Genomic DNA, 19,163 nt, shown 5'->3' with positions numbered 1-19,163 from the left:
AGAATAGTAGTTGATGCATACTGAGCTGTACGGCAATTCTGACTGGCAGTGGTAAGAGTGCCCTCTGCTGGCCAGTCTTGATGCATCTGCACATAGGTGACCCGGTTTTACCAGTTCACACAGAATCGGTAAGTAATGCAGGCGGCTGGATAGCTGTCGGATGAAATACTGACACTGAAAGACCAAAGGATGGAGATCCCGACTGGGGCAGGTAAGTACCCTAACCCTCCCTTAGTGGTGCCTAATCCTAGAACTCCCAGGGTGGTGCCTAACCCTAAGTCTCTCTGGTGGTGCCTAACCCTAACCCCCCCCTTCCCGCATCCTAAACCTAACCCTCCCAGGGGGGGTGCCTAAACCTCACCTCCCCCTAGTGGTGCCTAACCCTAACCCCCCGTCCCCTAGTCTAACCCTAACCCTCCCTGGGGAGTGCCTAACCCTAATCTCCCCCAGGAGCACCTAAATCTAACCCGCCCCCCCTCCCCGCGGCTATGAGCTAAGAAACCCGGCTTACCTACATTCGGGATGCCGTCCATCAGGATAAAGATAGGCGTCGGGATTTTGACGCCTATCTTTAGGGCCAGGTCTGGCTTCCACGGCCGCCGGTAACCTGACTACATCCCGTTTACACATGCGCATTGGAACTGAAAGCCCTGACTACAGCATGGCACTAGTCCTTGATAGATAGGGAAGACATGAATGTTTTAGTAGAAGTACATTTAACACCACAATTTTCCAGCATATACTGACAGGAGTCTCACATCTGCTGTTATTGTTTGCAAGCTAAGATTGATTCAATTTTGGCAAAAAATGTACTTAGTCACAATGAAAAACCTACCTGGATCCAAGGCAATGAGGATTTATTCATATGCGCACTCCATGCATTATATGAGCCTACATTGTTCAATCTAGCCAACCTCGGCTCCCAAGAGTCTATTAAATACAAAAGAATTAAATAAATATATGTGCTATATTGTGTCATGTAAAACATGGAAATCTGCTCAATGAGTGAACAAATTCATTTTTGTTGATGTCCAGACACATGCATCAGTTGACAGAACAAAAACTTTTATATTTCATTTATTTTTAAATAACAGTGATGTATTGTAATCAATTGGACAGTTGTGACCTATCACTCATGTTTTATAAGGAATAAAACCTCTACATATAGTAGTGTTAATTCTTTTACAAGCCATACTTCAGTTCAGAATTGAACGCTTGTTTAATGGACTTTTAGGAGCAGATTCATTTAGCTGTGGGCTTTACCATGCGACTTTAGCTCCTAGGTTACTTCCATGGACTCAAATGCTTATATACAGGGAATCGGTATGCTTTACCGCCGGATCCAATACGGCGGTTGGAATCCCGACAGCGGCATCCCGGCAGAGGAGGAAATCCCGATCGTCCAAGGTAAGTATTCTCTAACCTAATTCTACCCCCTAACCCTAACTTAGGGGTGCCTAACCCTAACCTTCCCCCCCAATGCCTAACCCTAATCCGCCCTCTAAGTGCCTAAACCTAATCCCCCCTTCCCCGCCGCCTAAACCTAAGTCCCTGGGGGGGTGCCTAACCCTAACCTCTCCTCGGGGTGCCTAACCCTAAGTCCCCCCTGGGGGTGCCTAACCCTAAACCCCCTTCCCCTAGACTTAACCTAACCTCCCGGGGGGTGCTTAACCCTAAGTCCCCCCTGAAGACCCTAAACCTAACCCTCCCCCCCTGCGGCTACCCGCGCTCGGCGCCCAGCATCCCTTCATTCAGGATGCTGGGCGCCGGTCTCCCGGCATCGGTAAAATAACAGGCATCTAGATTTAGACATCTGTCATTTAACCCTCGCTGGGATTAAGCAGTCGGGAAGCCGGCTGTCGGGGTTAGGTCCGCCGGCTTCCCGACTGCATACCTATATACAGATGTGCTGTGCAGCTCTTTGTAAATGATCACTACTGTATGTCAATTACATCCCTAAATAGGAGAAGGTTCAACTGGTCATCTCCTGTAGTGATGTAAATACGTAAAGTAAAGATATTTTCTGCCTATAATAAAAATAAAACACTTCATTCATTTTGTTGTGGATTTTGTTGAATAAAAGAATCACTTTAACAGGCTTGGGTGTAGATTTACTAACGAGCAACTTGTCAAAGCCACTGAACGTCAGTGTCTTTACCAATAGTTTTCATATAGCAATAGGAATAAATGCTAAACCAGCCCGGGTAAGCAGTAATTTTTATTGCCATTTATAAAAAATCAGTCAAAGACGCTGAGGATGGTTGGGTTTGACAATCTGCTTGTTAGCAAATCTAACCCTTTATGTGGATCAATAATTTGCTAGCTATATACAGATTTGCAGTACACTAATGTTAGTATTGATAACAAAAGTCTTTCTGTTTAGTATACAGGATAGGTACGGAATACCGATGCTAGAGATCCCGGTGGTCAAAATCCTCATGCCGGCATCCCGACTGGGTTAGGATACTGACACCTGTCGGTAGGTATCCTAACCCTCCCCCTCTCCTTACCCTAACCCTCCCTCCCCAGTACCTGAACCTAACCCCCCAGTGCATAAACCTAACCTCCCCCTCCATGTACCCTAAACCTAGCCCTCCCCCCCTAGTTCCTAACTTTCCCCCAGTGCCTAACCCTACCCCCAGCCACGCTACTTACCTTCGGGATGCTAGCGGTCGGGACTCTGACAGGTGTTAGGAATCCCAGGCCGTTTTCTAAGCGCCAGCATACCCTGTGCCGGGATACTGAACGTATCCCTTGTATACATATGTGGCATTAATATTGTTAAGCAGCTGGTTCGGTAAAGCCAAACATGGGCATATATCTTGGGCATATATCTTGGGCATATATCTTTTCTGTTTTGTGAATCAACTGGTTTTTTTTATATGGGATAATGTACACCCCTTTTGTAAATTCGAAGAATATTATAAGTCATAGATTTCCGAGGTTACTTATGATATACATTATAATTTACAGTAGAAAATGCATTATTTCTTATAATACACCATTCTTTCTAATGAACACTGAAATGATATATTCAGAACTCACCAATTCTACATAAATCATTTACAGAAGTTTATATGTATATTAACATCACTTGTGTATTATAAAATCATTATTATTCAAGACCGGCAAGACAGATTAACTTACCTAGATAATGTGATGCAGTGATCTGAACATCAGATATAAGTCTGCTTTCTAGGCCAAGTGGAAAATTACACCCTGAAAGATTATAATTGTGTTTATATATACCAATAAAAACCCATACTAGCTAAAATAAAGCTACTTATCACACAGTATGTAAAAGATGCCACAATAGTGGAATTTATATATACTGATCAATGAGATACTGAAAAAGAAAATAATTATTCTCACAGATTGATTTGCATGTATCACAACACAACAAATCTGTCCCTCAAAGTGTCTAAACCTTTTCTGTGTAGCGGACTTAGAAACTGCCCCTAGTATTATCATAACACAAAGCAATGTGGCAGCCACTAACACAGCATTTCTTGGCAAAACACGTGATGAGATTACGGTATTGTTTCCAGACTTGCCCCATTACTGCTTCTGATAAAACCTTGGCTTGCATTGGTATATTTGCTACTATCATTTGGTACTATTTTGCCTTTTCTTTTCTGAAAAATGTTTGGGAATTACTTAGGGCATGATAATCAGTTTCACTTTTTTTAGTGTAGTTTCTGTATTTTTACTTACCCTCTTCTGCAATGTTGAATATTGTTTGCATTCCTGCTTGCTGATATTCTGCAACTTCAGTATCTAGGAGCCAAAGACCTGGCCTGGATGGCTTCATTTCAATTGTTGCAAATGTACCTTTATAGAAAATAAAAGTAATGAAGAGCTGTAGAAAAGTCATTTTGCTATTAAAGCTACATTGCTACAAGTGGTTGATGAAAGTCTTTATCATCTAAGTGGCAGAACAATAATGTCCTCACTATATATGGCTTTTGAGGTTGTGTGTGTGTGTTTGAAGACCAATAAAGAGCTACATTTTCAGTGAGAGCAGCTTCTGATTGGTTCTCCCAGCCACCCTCTGCAATATCACTGAGACCCGAGAATTGGCAGGTTTATTACTAGAACCATGGAGCCCCAGGAAATATTAGCATCCACCGAGACTCCAATGAATGGTGCCCTGTGATGTGTTAGTTTTCAACCTATAATGTGCAGATTTAATGTCTTTAAATAACTTTTAGTTAATTAACAACTTCTAAGTTTCAAGCTTTGTTCATAGGGCCTGATTCAGAGCCGGACGCTATTTGCGCTCGCTCGTTCAGAAAAAAGGGGTGGCTATTCAAATGAACCGTTCGCTCTTTGCGGTCTGTTCACGCCTCTAGGTCTGAACGAGCGTACAAAACATGCGGTCGTTTTTTGGAAAACTACGCCCCCTGGCCGCTCGCATCCTACGTCATGTCCACTATTTATTAGATTAATCGAATACATCGACCAGCGTATGAACTGCTCGCTATTCTTGTGGTTGGTTTTTCCTACCACAATCTTGCGAGCAGTTCTGACTATAAAATAACCCAGTGACGTGGTCAATGACGCTGCTATATTAATTATGCACACCCATAAAACGCCCATTTTGACCTTTAAGCACGCCTGCGTTCGGATCTCCACTCCCTGTTTTCAAGCACCTTCCCCTGTTACCACCCACATACGCCTCCTCCTGTCACTCAAAATAGCTATCTAGCGAACAAACGATTTTCGGCCGCACTGACTGGTTCGCGTATGAGTATTACGATCCGCATGCATGCGCAGTTGTGCAAACATCGCTCGGAACGAACGAGCGGCCGCTTACGAGCGGCTCTGAATCAGGCCCATAGTCCATTAGTATCTTAGCAGTCAGTCTTCATACTAAACTCTATTATGATTTCTTTTTTTATTAATCTATACATAGACTATACATTATGCACAATTTGCAAATACAGTGCACAATGCTGTCCTGTAGAATGTGGGACTTAAAAGATTGTAGGCAACGTGCAGCCAGTGGGGGCAGGCGCAAGAATCTGGGGACACACCAGACAAACTGCTCACCAGATCCCAAGTGAGTAACCATGTGACACCAGGTCTCTCTTTAGGATATTACACCCAAACTAAACGTTCAGTTTTGGACAGAACTATTTTAAATTACACACATATATGTTATTTATATGTTATTTACCAGGTACTAGTGGATAAACTGCATGCCGGAATTCAGTATTTAATTTTTCAGTGACAGTTTGACCATGAAAAGAAACCACGTGGATATCTTTTGAACTTCCCATGTTCAACATATGCCATCTCACCAACTCATGCTGATACATTTGCAAGCCGGGCAGATTGTAGATAATTCCATTTATAGCTGGAAATAAACAGAAGTATAAATGTGAAATGTACTGTACTGTTTGTTAAGTATTAAAATACTGAAGCACTATTAGCGTTAGAAGAAAAAACACGCTGTTGCTGAACTCTCTTAATATTTTCATTAGTCCTTAACCTGCACTCATTAGCCTTAATAAATAGAAATGTTTTAAGCCTTTCTTTAAACTATTCAGGGCTTGTGCCTTGCAGAATGAACAGAGCAACAAGTTCCACAGTGTGGGAGGAGTAGGAACAAGGGCCACAGATCCAAATGATTTCATACTATTTCTAGTTACGGTACGTTTTGCTGTGTTTGAATGAGAGAGGAAAATTTGAAGTTTGTGCATGATGTACACAGTATTTTTATAAGCGTGAATAAAATACAGTGCAAATATCATGCTTCCTTAAATTTTTTGCACTGTGAACCTAAGATTAAATTAAAACACATACTTATTATGAACTGAAGAATAGAAGGAAATAACTAATTAACAATGATGAACAATTAATCAATTACACAGATTTAACAAACAGGAAATGATCACCACTATATATACGGACATTATATAGCAACATTTACATTAACCGCAACAAATGGTAAAATGCGTAGGTCCAGAGAAATTCGACTTTGTTCAGCTGTTGAAATGCAACCTGGAAGTCAAAGGAGAGTCAGAAGTCTGAAGACAGCTCCATAATCACAAAGCTGCAGGGTAAAGAACGCTCAGACCTTTACTTTTAGAGGCTGAGTACAAATTGGGAGATACACAGGATACCTCAGCAATGGGGAATCAAGGCAACTCATGAAAACATGAGCAACATCCAGGACTATAGAAAGAACTTTATTATGTGAGTCTGTGTTACATCTATTTCACTTCACACAAAGGACTTTTACAGTTTCTATTAACATCACATACTCTCACTAAGGAGAGGAAAAATACTGCTTTTCCTTTTTACCGTCATTGAGAATTGCTATTATTAACATGCAATGTTTTTACTGTGCATTTATAAGTTATGTTTGTGCCCAATATTAATTAGAGATCCTATATTATTTGCATTGTATCTGTTGCTCTTACATGTGATGTCTATTTTATATGTTTTTAAGTATTGATACTAATCATTTTTTAGTACTATTAGAATTTAGATTTTTATCTGTATAAGTAAATTGTGATATCCTTTACCCTTATTCAGAGACTGAAGACTACATTTCCAGAAACTATTAACATACCATAATTGAAATTTGTGAGAATGCCTCATTATAGTCCAGTTATGCCTTATGTAATTGTAGACATGACTGAAATGTGTATGACTCAGCAACAGCCTTACTTGCCTACCTTTAGGTATGGAAAACACACAAGATTCTATTCAACCCTGCGTCAGGCCCAAAGTGTGTACGCTTTTATCCCACAGTAATCATTTCAGTTTTGCTCACATCACGCATATCAAGCAGATATTATTTTTACTTGCATACCATCACAAAGCATAACCATTACCCTACAGTGTGTCTTGTAAAGTATGGTGCACTAATCTATAACTTAACTTGTGCACATGCATTGTACCTTACTCTAGCACAGTGGAGAATAATCTCCGTTTTATGGAAGCTACTGAAACTATTTGAAAGTGTAACCAATTAAGTGAGTTCAGACACACCCAGCCTGAGTCAGGTGATTCCCCTATTTAAACTACTGGAAAAGCAGCTAGAGAAGCTGAAGAAGGAGATGAAACGTAGCAACTCTGGTAAGTATGTTTGTAGATAAAGTTCTTTAATTGCTTTGCCACGACCAAAATGTTTGCAACATCTTGAATCACTACATTTTGGCAACCATGCTTTACCTAAGTTTAAGTCATACAAAATATTTTTCTTTCCATCTGACACAGATCTTAAGCGATGTAAAAAGCTCCTTGTGAGCAAGTTGTCAGCTCAAGTGGCACATGAAATGATGACGTCTCCTTCTCCAGTTTCTCCTGCAAATGCTGCTGCTGACCTTTTGCAAAAAACCCACTGGTGATTAAGATTAGTGCACCAGAGTGAAACAACATTATGACATCTGCTTAGGTTTAAAATAATTGGCCACAATTGACACATCTACCATGACTCTCATACTGCAAGCATCAACAGATTAGTGAATCATTATTTTAATGACAATGCACAAATTAGTACGTCACACAGTCTCTTTGAATACTGGCAAGCAAAAGGGCAATTTGGACCCCCTTGTACAAACTAACTTTGTTTTACTCAGGCTGCCCACCCTCCAGTGTGTACTCAGAAACAGTGTTTAGCACAACCTAGAACCTTGTGAGTGATTGACATAAGAGTCATTCCTAAAAATGTGGACAAACTGATGTTATAAAAATGAACATCAAATTCTATGAGGAAGACCTTTGAAGCCACTTACAACAAGTGCGGAGACTTCTGTATCGGTGTATTCCAGCGGGGGTGAGCTAATATTGTGTGATGATGATATTAACACTGATTAGTGTTAGGATGATAATGACATCTTCCAACTGTGATTATGATTAACAACACTGTTAGCCTCCTTAAGCCTATTGGTAGCTTGGTTTGTGGGGGCATAAACAAACCAAGCACTTTTAGCCACAAAAGTGTCAGTCTCTGTCACTGAAGTGCTTGGTCTGTTAAACTGTACATGTCCTTTTTTATATGCAACATAAGGGTGAGAGGACCCAAGGACAGAGCACCACTTTCATTATGAGCTTTACCAAAATGGTGTGTGTTTGACAGACAGGACATGTTACTGTACTTTACTGGGGCATTGATATATCTTGCAAGACCATCCATCATCAGCTTCTCATCCAGGCATATAGGCCCCATTTCCGGCAGCTTCTCCACAGAAACAGAGTAGTATCATTCTCCTTATCATCTTTTATTGTGTGTGTTTGACAATCAGCGTATATAACTGATGGGGCCAAGGACAATTCGATCTTGAACCACTTTTCATTATGAACTTTGCCAAGATTGTGTGTGTTTCACAGGCAGTGTTTATAACTGTACTTTACTGGAGCGTTCATGTTCTTTTGTATCTTACAATGTCATCCATCACCAGCCCTGTTTCCTGCAGCTACTCAGCAGATGCAGAGTAGTATCTTTCATATAATTAATAATTAATTATCAACTTTGACTAAGCTGTTACTAAGCCTTGAATCCTGAAGCCTGTCATTTGCTGTTTGGAGTTAGTTTCCATTTTAAAAATGTCTTTGAGATTTTGGATTCTTGTTTTTTAATGTGTTTCCCTGATTTTTTAAAATGTTGTAATTTATTTTAACACTGTAATCAATCAATGCTTTACCTGGCTTCCACTAAATACTCCACCTCCATTTACTTGTGCTGGCCCCGGACCTCAGCTCCTGTCAGTTTACAGGCTATCTTTAAAATATGACAATTAGGAGCTGTAATTTTTGTCTCTCTCTAAGGCTTAGTAGTTCTCCCCCAATGACTGAACTCATCAGACTGCTCCAGTTTACCTGAAAATAATAAGGAGGAGATTTATCAAGCCTTATAAAGAGTGGGTAGTGGGCAAGTGTACAAGCGGACCATGGCAACCATTGAGCTTCTACCTATCAGTTTATAGAATGTACTTGATAAACGCTAACTAGACGCTAATTGGTTGCTATGGACTTTTTAGGAGGTTTGATACATTTCTCCCTAAGTGTCCATCTCTTAGCAAGACCGGGATAAAACTTTAGCCATTTTGTTGCACAAAGCTGGTTTCTAAAGTTGACAGCTTATTCTTATGATCTAGTCCATCTCACCATGGAAGGTATAACATTTCATTCCGCTCGATGGTTTTTCTGCTAGGTTTGTACAAGTTTTCTTTGAGTTCTTGTCAAAGTACCAGCTTTTTTCTTCCTCAAAACTCATGAAGTGCAGTATGAATTCACGAGCATCTAATGGGCGACTACTTTGCTTATTGAGAGTTCCCCTTCTGCAGATGAGCAGGGGACCAAGGAGGCCTGAATGGATGTCTTTCTCCTATTAAGAAAAAAAATAAATTAACATACAATGAAGAAACTTTAAGCAACATTTGCGAAAGGCAATAAACAGACAACAAACAAGAGTTTTATAGTTATGAATATCATGCCATGTCAGCTAAAAGTCCCATTTTCAGGTGGCATTTTTTACTGAAAACAAATTAGTGTTGCCAAGAGGCTGAGGGTATGACCAAGCATGACCTGGGCAAATGGATCACCTACAGCTTATGCAGACATACAACACAACACATTGAACATGATTGACAATTCCCTTGTAGTTTAAGCAACTCACTTCTGGTTTGTACTTACTAGGGAAACCACTGCTATGCCCCAGTATTATGTTATAAACAAGGACAACTCGATACAACTGACTTAATTTCACTGGGTTATCTCAATTCAAATTGACATGATTTTATATCTATGGAACAAAGTACAAGCTGAGAACGTATATTTCATTCAAACTGCACAACATGGCACAGTTGTTATGGAGAAAATGCGCTGTGTCATACAATATTAGGTGTTATTGCCTGAGCAAATAAGCGTCCTGGAAAATGGGATGAGCCGGCCAAACCAAAAAATTGGTATGTTGGGATATCTTTGATTTCACAAAAACAGGATTTCATTTCCAAATGAATTGAAAGTGTTAGAGATCTTGCTGATTTCAAGGTGTACGTAAAGATTGAGAGACTTTGCACAAATTCAGTTGTCTTATATCTCATCCTCCGTAGATTGGCGTACACTATTTTTTAACTGAAAACTGGGAAACGTATGTAATGCAAAATTCAATTGGGTCATAAAACCCATGTCATTCTACTTTTTGGATGTTAAGTAAATAAGAACAGTTACAGAAGCTAATCCTCACTTATTCTTTGGTCGGGGTGGTTCAATGGTGATCCCAGGCTTTCCTGCAGCTCGCGCATGCACTGGCTGACAGCTGCACATGCACAGAGGGACTCCCAGGTCATAAACCCGGAAGTCCCAACACTGCAGAGGACAGCTCTTAACGGAAGTGCTGTCCTTTGCTTAAATGATCATGCATACAGCTAAACGCCAGTATGCATGCGATCATTGCCGGGATGCATCGGATCCAAAATGCGATGCTTGATGTATCCCGTCCCTGCAGGGATAAGAATAGAGAATGCTGGCAGCATGAGTAAAAGGTTCTGTGACATGTAAGATGAGGTGGGAAGGTTGGAGTGAGAGATTGGAATCAGGATGTGAGAACGAGGAGCTAAGTAAAGAGAATATTAATTAGTATTATAATGTATCTTTAAATCTGTTCCACCTGCAATGCAACATGGATTTGTGAAGGTACAAATTGCTTTTTTATTTTTGCAAGTGTTTTTATTTGTCCTAATGGGGGGTCTATGTACTAAGCTTAGGAGAGAGATAAACTACCAACCAATAAGCTCTTAACTGTCACTTTACATGCTGTGTTTAAAAAATGACATTAAGGAGCTGTTTGGTTTGTACTTTATCTCTATTCACTTTAGCTCTCTCCAAGGCTTAGTACAGAGACCTCTCACTCACTGAGAACAAGTATTTGGTTATGTCTTTGCTTGGGGGTCTTAGGGCCTAATTCACAGATGGATCCTAACGCCACCAATGCTGCAGATATGTAAATATGCAAATGTTGCAGCTGCCAGGATTTCAGACGCATGCGCAGATCACGAATGATCGCTCAACTGCATAAAAATCGCCGTTGCGTCCATCTCTGAATCAAGCCCTTCTCTTAAAGAAGAAATTGTTGTATTAATATACCAAGAATCCTCACCCATCATTTTTGAAGTTTTTTTTAAGTATCATACCTGAGTATCTACTCTAGCAGTCAGTGTCCACTATTTTACTTACTAATGACAGCTCAGTTTTTCCGAAAGCTGATTATTTTACAGTCAGCGCGCTACCTAACATGAAAACATTTAATGGAAAACAGATAGTAAAATACCGTGTCAACACCAGAATAATAGGCCCATGTCCTGCACGCTGACTCTTCTGGATCAGGTCCAGAATCTTTGGTGGCATACCACACATAGATATGTGTTTCCCCAGGCTGCACTGCATCATCCTTCTTTAGCCACTCCTGGGTTTCATCCTCATAGCCATATCCTTCTGATGACTTTTCATAAGAAACCCCATGTGCATGAATAGAGTAAGGTCGTGATGCAAGATTTTTAAAAGTAACCTACAGTATTAGCAAAAAACAGACAACAAAGCACGAAAATAAATGGTCACACTTAAAACTATGAATTATACCACAGAATCATAATACAAAACTTATACAAAATGACATCTTTACAGGTTTATGGATGCCCACAAATTACAAATATTATTTTGCAAGAAAATATTTTTGAATACAGTTTTTTTTCTAGTACTACACTTGCAATATTTCCAATACCTAATAATCCGTGGCATAGCGTGGGTACAGTACAGGATGTGCCTTTGCTAAGGCCCTGAGGAAGCTACTGTGATCGCAGCTGCAATTTCAAAAGGATCGCAGCTGCGAAAATATACTAATGACTGCCAAAGCACAGCCAGCATCGAGACGCCCACTGTTGTCTTCTCATATGCGTCCAATGTCACACTCCTGCATAAACATCGGTACCATGGACGCACAGCAGGCAGTCACGTAGCATGTACGGCAAGTCTGACCAGCTGCCTGCGGAGAAGAATGCAATGGCTAATTTATGCACGCCCACGGAACGGCATTTAAACAGTCAGACAAACCTGCATTTACCTAACCAGCCCCCTCGTTACCTCCCCCAAATGCTGACCACATGACAATCTCTTTGCAATGGATCCTCTGCGCGAACATAATCACGACATGTGCACAGTTCATTGATACTTCGTAAAACCCTGTACATGTGAGAGTAGGCCTGGGCAGTGAGTTTGTATGTTGCATGGTGGAATGCTTTTTATTTTTTACCTTGCTACAAATATATTAATATTATTTTTATTAATTGCCCACAGCGCCGTACATAAGGTTTGAACAGAGAATATGTCAAACAGTAGGTGGCCAGTGCTCAGGGGCATAGGCTTGGGAAACAGCAACTGTTGAACAACATATTGCATAGCGCATCTGTACATGTGTACAGAAGATATCTTTGTGAATGACGCCGTTCACAGGCATATCGTTTTGGCCCTAAGCACAGCCAATGCAGCTATATTGGTGCATCTGGCTGTGTGTACAGGCGACCCGTACATTTGTTGCAGGGACTGCCGGCGACAGGTGTGTACCCACCCTGAGATAGTAAAGCACAAGGGAAGAGGGTCCTGCTTGTGAGAGCTATATCCTAGAACAGGCATGTCAGACTCGAAATACCAACCAGGCCGAATATTCAAGGTCTAAGAGTGTGTGGGCAGCAACAAAAAAAGTCTTATTTGCAATTTTGAAAGGTTTATTATTAATAAAAAACAATACAGTGCCCCCTGTAGTAGTGCCCCTTATGCAATTCCCCTCTGTATTAGAGCCCCTGATGCAATGCTCCTTGAAGTTGGGCCCATTATGCAATGCCCCTTATGCAGTGCCACCAGTAGTGCCCATTATGCAGTGCCCCAGTAATGCTCCTTCTGTTGTGCCCCCAGTAATGTCCCTAGTAGTGCCCCTTATGCAGTGCCCTCAGTAGTGCCCCTTATGCAGTGCCCTCAGTAATGCCCCTAGTAGTGCACCTTATGCAAAGCCCCCAGTAAAGCCCCTTATACAGAGCCCCCAGTAGTGCCCTTTATGCAGAGCCCCCAGCAATATACCTAGTAGTGCCCCTTATGTTGTGTCCCCAGTAGTGCACCGTATGCTGTGCCCCCGATAATGCCCCTTATGCTCTGCCCCAGTAGTGCCCCTTATGCAGAGCCCCCAATAGTGCCCCTTATGCAGTGCTCCAGTAATGTCCCTAGTAGTGCCCCTTACGTTGTGCCCCCAGTAATGCCCCTTATGCAGTGTCCCCAGTAATGTCCCTAGTAGTGCTCCTTATGCAGTGCCCCCAGTAATACCCCTAATAGTGCACCTTATGCTGTGCCACTATTAGTGCCCCCAGTAATGCCCCTAGTAGTGCACCTTATGTTGTGCCCCCAGTAATGCCCCTTATGCTGTGCCCCCTCCCAGTTTAGAACAGGCCCCACTCACCTGTCCAGTACTTACCTTTCTTCACGATGGCCGCTGGGCACCGCACCAGTCCACGCCATCATCACTCCCACCATCCCGTGTAGACGCTGCCGCTGACTGGATCGAATTACATCTAGAGCGGCAGGCGCAGGCTCCTCTCATCGCACTGGGAATGCTGGCCTCTGCATCACTGGGAATGCTTTAGTCTCTGATCGCTTCAGAGACCAGCGTGCCAGTTTTAAATAAAGTAAACACTGCCCGATCGGAGCTGAGCTCCGATCGTGGCAGGGGTGTGGGCCACATATTATATATATTTGGGCCCACACTGTCAGGCCACATAAAATGTTTATTCGGGCTGCATTTCACATGCCTGTCCTAGAAGGAAGAGTATGATACAAATATAGTGGTACTAAGTGGTGTGAAGAGATGGTGCAAAGGCTGATATGTTTGAATGTAGAGGTAAGTTTTCAGGGTACGCTTGAAGCCGTGGAAACTAGTGGCTAATCTAAAAGGATGAGTGTGTTACAGATTTTCACTGGAAAGTAATGAATTTCTTCCTTTCTGTATCCATTATAATGACTTTATATTGCTTTGTTGTATTCACCCTTTAAATACAGGTGCTGCATCATCATATACCTTCTCCTGGTTTTTAGCACTAGACATCTTTAATTTAGTGAATGTCTGCTAAAGTAAAGCAATGTGTGGTATTTACAGGCCAAGGACGTTTCACTTCCGTCTGAAGTATTAATGTTCTGCTTTAAAAAAACAGAATGGAACCATGGCTATATGGCTTGCAAGGTAGGAGAGAATTAGATGTTTGCAATATAATAAACTGCATGCTACAGTACCACAATATATTCCCAACACTCAGGGCTGGCACTGCCATGAGTCATATTTAGGCAGCTACATAGGTCACTGGCACCTGTTGGGTCCCATTGAGGTACGCCTGACAAAAATGAACTAGCTATTTAATGAAAATGGCAGACGTGGATATTATAGGTTACAGCAGCCGCCACCGCTCCCACAGTTTTCCCACTGCTTTGGCACTGGCTGCAACTTATGACATGTCTGACTTTGAAGCAATAAGCGGTGCCCTTCCCCTACTCACTCCAGACTCCCCCCTTTCCCTCCCCTTCCAGCCAGGCATTCACTTATAAACTCAGAGTTTCTGAACCGTAAGGTGCCTGGTTAGTAAATTGGGCTACTCTTTTCACTTTACATGGGCATCTCTTTTAAAATCTATTTCCCCATTACAAGTTCGGGTGGGAACTGCATAGTAAACTTTAATAACCCACTCGATTTATTCTTCAGTAAATATCCAAATGCAAAATCAAATGCAAAATCAAATGCAAATCGAATGTCAAATCACTCAAAAATCAAAATCGACCTTTAATAAATTTACCCCTTAGTCTTGTTATGATGACTTAATAAATAGGCCCCTAAGAGTGTATAATGTTCATATACAATCAGCAAAGCATTGCTAGTATATTAACTTTTTTGGTCACATGCACATAGGTAAAAATATAGATAAACATAGAGACCCTGATCAGACGGATCTCGTGGATTTGAGCATGCTGAGCATAAGCCAAAGTAAGAAATCGGCGACTGCGCATGCTCCCTATCAGGCATACACACATGGACAGAGATCGCAACTGTGCACGGACTGATCCATTAGTCGACGATGTTTTCTGGGCTGTAACTGGTCGGTGACCATGCTTTGTAGAAAGCATGGTCTTGTAGAAGTGTACGAAAGTAACATGGGGTGTAAGCCGGCTTCTGTGCTTGATTGTAGCATGTGGACAGAAATTGGACGCCTGTTTTATACAGAATTTTTGCACCCAGCATGAGGTGGGTGCAAGAACAGAGACTAATGATGACGGTGGCAGCTGCAGAAGGTAAAACAGTGGGTGGGGTAGGGTTCAGCATGCACATGCACAGATCTTTGGCATACACAGACGGATCTGGTATTAGCATAAAGAATAGTAAGTGATTTCTGCACAGGACTACTTAATTAAATGTGTAAGTAATCTTGAACCAACCATATACAGAAATATTATAAAAGAGAAAATCTAAAATAATTATTTGTATAAGGGTTGGTGGTGCTCCCCAGGAGTTAGGATACTGATTAATCAAAAACAGCTATTCTTCTACTAAGATTACAGAAAAAGAAAGAACTCCATTGTGGGGGCACGCTTATCAAATTAGATTGTACTTTATTATAGTTTTAAAACATAACTTTTATTTTTTGTTAAATAAAATACAGTACAGCAAAATTAGAGTTTAAAAAGAGGATTTTAAATCCTAAAACAATGTGGTGTTTGTTGTATTAACTCAGAACTGAGGCCCTGATTCAGAGCCGCTCGCAAAAAGCAGGGCGGCCGCTTATTTTAAAAAAAACGGTCTCCTGGCCACTCGCTAAGCTTTTGCAGGATAATAGAGCAGGAAGCAGGGCCGCCCTCAAACGGCAGGCGTTCCTTCAGGAACGCCTCCGTTTGGCCAGCGACCCCGCTCCCCGCCTACAAAACGGGGCGAGCTGTCGATCAACATCGACAGCCTCCCCGTTTGTAGTGAGCCCCGGAGTGAGTGAATTTCTCACTCGCTCCGGGGCTTGCACACACGCAGTGCCCCACCATTGACCAGCTTGTGAGCGCATAGCGCTTGCGAGCGGGTCTGAATCAGGCCCTGAGATTGTTCTTCAAATCTTATGATCAATAATTCAAGAGATTTCTATGGGGTAAAAGCTATTATAAAGTACAAACTAATTTAGTTAAGCGTGGCCCCACAAAGAAGTTCTTTCTTTTTCTCTAATCTTAGTAGAGGAATACCTGTTTTTGATCAGCATAAGGAAGCTGTCTGATATGTGTCATGCTCCGAACCCTAAAATCCATCTTTTACCTTTCCGTTGTCTGTTCAGGCTAGTGCTGTGCATCACTCCCGGATAGCACAGATGTCTGCTCACACTGCACATTGCTCCGGGCTGGTACTGAAGTCTATCTGTGCTGCTCCTGCCGAGTCCTCTCAGTGTCCTGTCACTGAGCATTGAGATGGCTCACAGCGTGTCTCCCCAGAATGGTGGTACACAAGCTGCACGCCAGAGTTCCCTCCAAAACCACAGTATGGGTGCAGCCATGTAGGATTCTGTCACCTGACGCTCTTCCTCCACTCAGAGGGCTGCTTCCAGACCAGCTGATCGCAGCATCCAATCCCTGGGGATCCGCCCCTATAAATTCCATTTCCTGACTGGCTCCTTGTTGCCAGTACAACGTCCCTTCTCCTGAAGTTACAGCTCTGTGCTGCGCTCCCAGATACTCTGTATCTGATTCTGAACGGTTCCAGTCCATAACATTCCAGTTCCAAGTCTGGTAATCAAGTCTCCTCCAATTCCGTCTAGCATTCCAGTCTGGTTCTACCACAGAGACTTCATATCTGCCTCCATCGGTTCCTGCCGATAACTCCAATCATCGGTCCCATCTGATATCTCCATCCAGTTCTTCAATTCATCAACATCGATCTCAAACCGATCCAGTTCTTCAATTCATCAACATCGGTCGCGCACCGATCCAGTTCTTCAATTCATCAACATGGGACTCAAACCGATCCAGTTCTTCAATTCATCAACATTGGTCTCAAATTGATCCAGTTCTTCAATTCATCAACATCGATCTCAAACCGACTCTGAGAATTTAGTAGATTTATTATACAATAATTAAAATTAAACTATAATAACTAAATGTATTCCTAGGCAATAATTTAAATGGAACAAAGTGTATCTTATTACACACAATTCATCAGAATGCTTCTGATGAAAATGGGAGTGTGTTTACCCGGAGAAACGCTTCAAGTATTATTTCACGGACATTTGTTTTCACCTTTCCTGCACAGTGACTCTTTTATAGCAGTAACACTAATTTGCCGCTGTCTCTCATACCCTCATCGCATTTGCGGGGAGCTCCAGCTTTAACAGTATATCACCATTTGCCATTTACACTGTGGGATAGAGGTTGTTCCAGCCCGACCGCCTACACCTTGGGACGGAGGTAACCTAGCCCTCCAGCACTCAGCTCAGCATTACTACACTTGCGGGTGAATAAACCACTGATGTGCGACTAAGACGTATCTGGAAAGGCATTATATCGGACCTCCCACTCTACCTGAATAAGGAACTGCTAAGTAGATTGTACCCCACTGTCTACAACTGGGAGTAACATTTAATGCTTGATATCTTAGGCATATGGGTGAGTTCTTCGACCTACTGATACTATTGTTCTGAAATATAGAGACTGGAACTTTGACAGCATTATCCCTGAGTGTTTTAATGGACTCTCCACACTTATTATTGCTATAATATCTTCGGACTATCCGAATTAGTGTGGTTATTTGCAACATCATTTACACCTAATATCGTTGGATGCAGTTTTTTCAATATTGTTGGATACATTTTCTTACTCTTGAATTTGATACTATATAGTAGAAAAAACATCTTTGCAGATTACAAGATTGCAATATTATTGTCTGTGTATTATCTGCTATTAGAGCGAATGGTGCTTTTTAAAGTGTAATAGCTATTTTATTGTGTGTAATAAGATATACTTTGTTCCTTGTAAATTATTGCCTAGGAACAAATTTGGTGATTTATATTTTAATTTTTATTATTGTATAATAAATATACTAAATTCTCAACGGCGCTCCATTTTCCTGTTTTTCTATATACATTTTTAGTGGGTAGCAGAACCCACTGTGAGAGCTGTCGCTCTGAATTTGGGGTGACCACAGCTACAATTAGTGCACCTTATCTTTTGTTCTATCTATATTCTCTTTTGCTCATCATCAATTCCACATCATCGGTCCCAGTCTGATATCAGCATCTCCAGTTCTCATTCCATCCTGCTCTTCAAATAAGACATTACATTACTATCCTCGCCTTCAGGCCCATCATCCTCAACAGTTCCTCTACTTCTTCACATAAATACATGAGGAAGTCCTAGTCAAACCACCCAGCTTCATCCACGCCTCCCAAGTCTCCTCTTCAGCCTCCTACACCTGTTCTGACCAATTCCAAACCTCAGGTGTGACAATACAACCATACGTAAAAGGGGCCACGGATGCGTGCAACTCAGAATCAGGTCCAGAATGAAAACAGCAAGAGTAGCTTCATTTATTTAAATAAAATTCTTTTTTAACGTCATCATTATACTTTGACATTTTTATCTAGTTTTCTTTTCTTGTAATTACCTTTTTGGAGGTGTGTTAATTATTGCGTCCTGTGATATAGGCATTAATAATGTAGAAGTACAGTTGGAGGTGGGTTAATTACAGGTTACAATGATATTATGAGTAATATATATGTAAGTTGAAGAGTTACCGGTTGCTATGATATAAGCATTTAATCTAAATGTACAACAGGAGGTTCAGTGATACAAGTGGTTGAAATACATTTACATCTGAAGGTGGGTAAGAAAGTGGCCTGTGATATACTGGAAGGTGTTACTACATATGCACAACTGAGGAAGAAAGGACTAACATAGACTAAGGGTTTGAGTGGTATTAGTGTAATGTGGGGACAGAGGAGTGAAATGGTAATGGTGTATTTATGTAATACTTAAACAAGGACTCAAAACATCTTCACAAAAATGTATGTTGCTTATTATTTTTCTTTGTTCCAAAAGTTAACCCTCCATCAAAAAACCCTGCATTTGCCCCTGGGCAGCAGTGGAGCCTAGACAGCATT

At 41.4% G+C, this 19,163-nt stretch overlaps 1 protein-coding gene across 1 annotated transcript in view; it reads right to left on the bottom strand.

Annotated features, from left to right (window-relative positions):
• F5 (coagulation factor V) overlaps positions 1-19,163 on the bottom strand; it is a 143,758-nt gene that overhangs the window by 39,406 nt on the left and 85,189 nt on the right. The window contains exons 16-21 of the mRNA XM_088444919.1: positions 11,285-11,521; positions 9,121-9,340; positions 5,180-5,359; positions 3,715-3,831; positions 3,148-3,219; positions 836-930 (exon numbers count right to left, since the gene is read on the bottom strand). Coding sequence (XP_088301045.1) covers positions 836-930; positions 3,148-3,219; positions 3,715-3,831; positions 5,180-5,359; positions 9,121-9,340; positions 11,285-11,521 — 921 coding nt within the window. The remainder of the gene's footprint in view (positions 1-835; positions 931-3,147; positions 3,220-3,714; positions 3,832-5,179; positions 5,360-9,120; positions 9,341-11,284; positions 11,522-19,163) is intronic.

Source organism: Taudactylus pleione, unplaced genomic scaffold (genome assembly GCF_031769625.1).
Source record: "Taudactylus pleione unplaced genomic scaffold, aTauple2 ptg000374l, whole genome shotgun sequence".
Classification (NCBI taxonomy): Eukaryota; Metazoa; Chordata; class Amphibia; order Anura; family Myobatrachidae; genus Taudactylus; species Taudactylus pleione.
The sequence above is the reverse complement of the archived record's forward strand: the minus strand, read 5'-3'. Positions and strand labels throughout refer to the sequence as shown.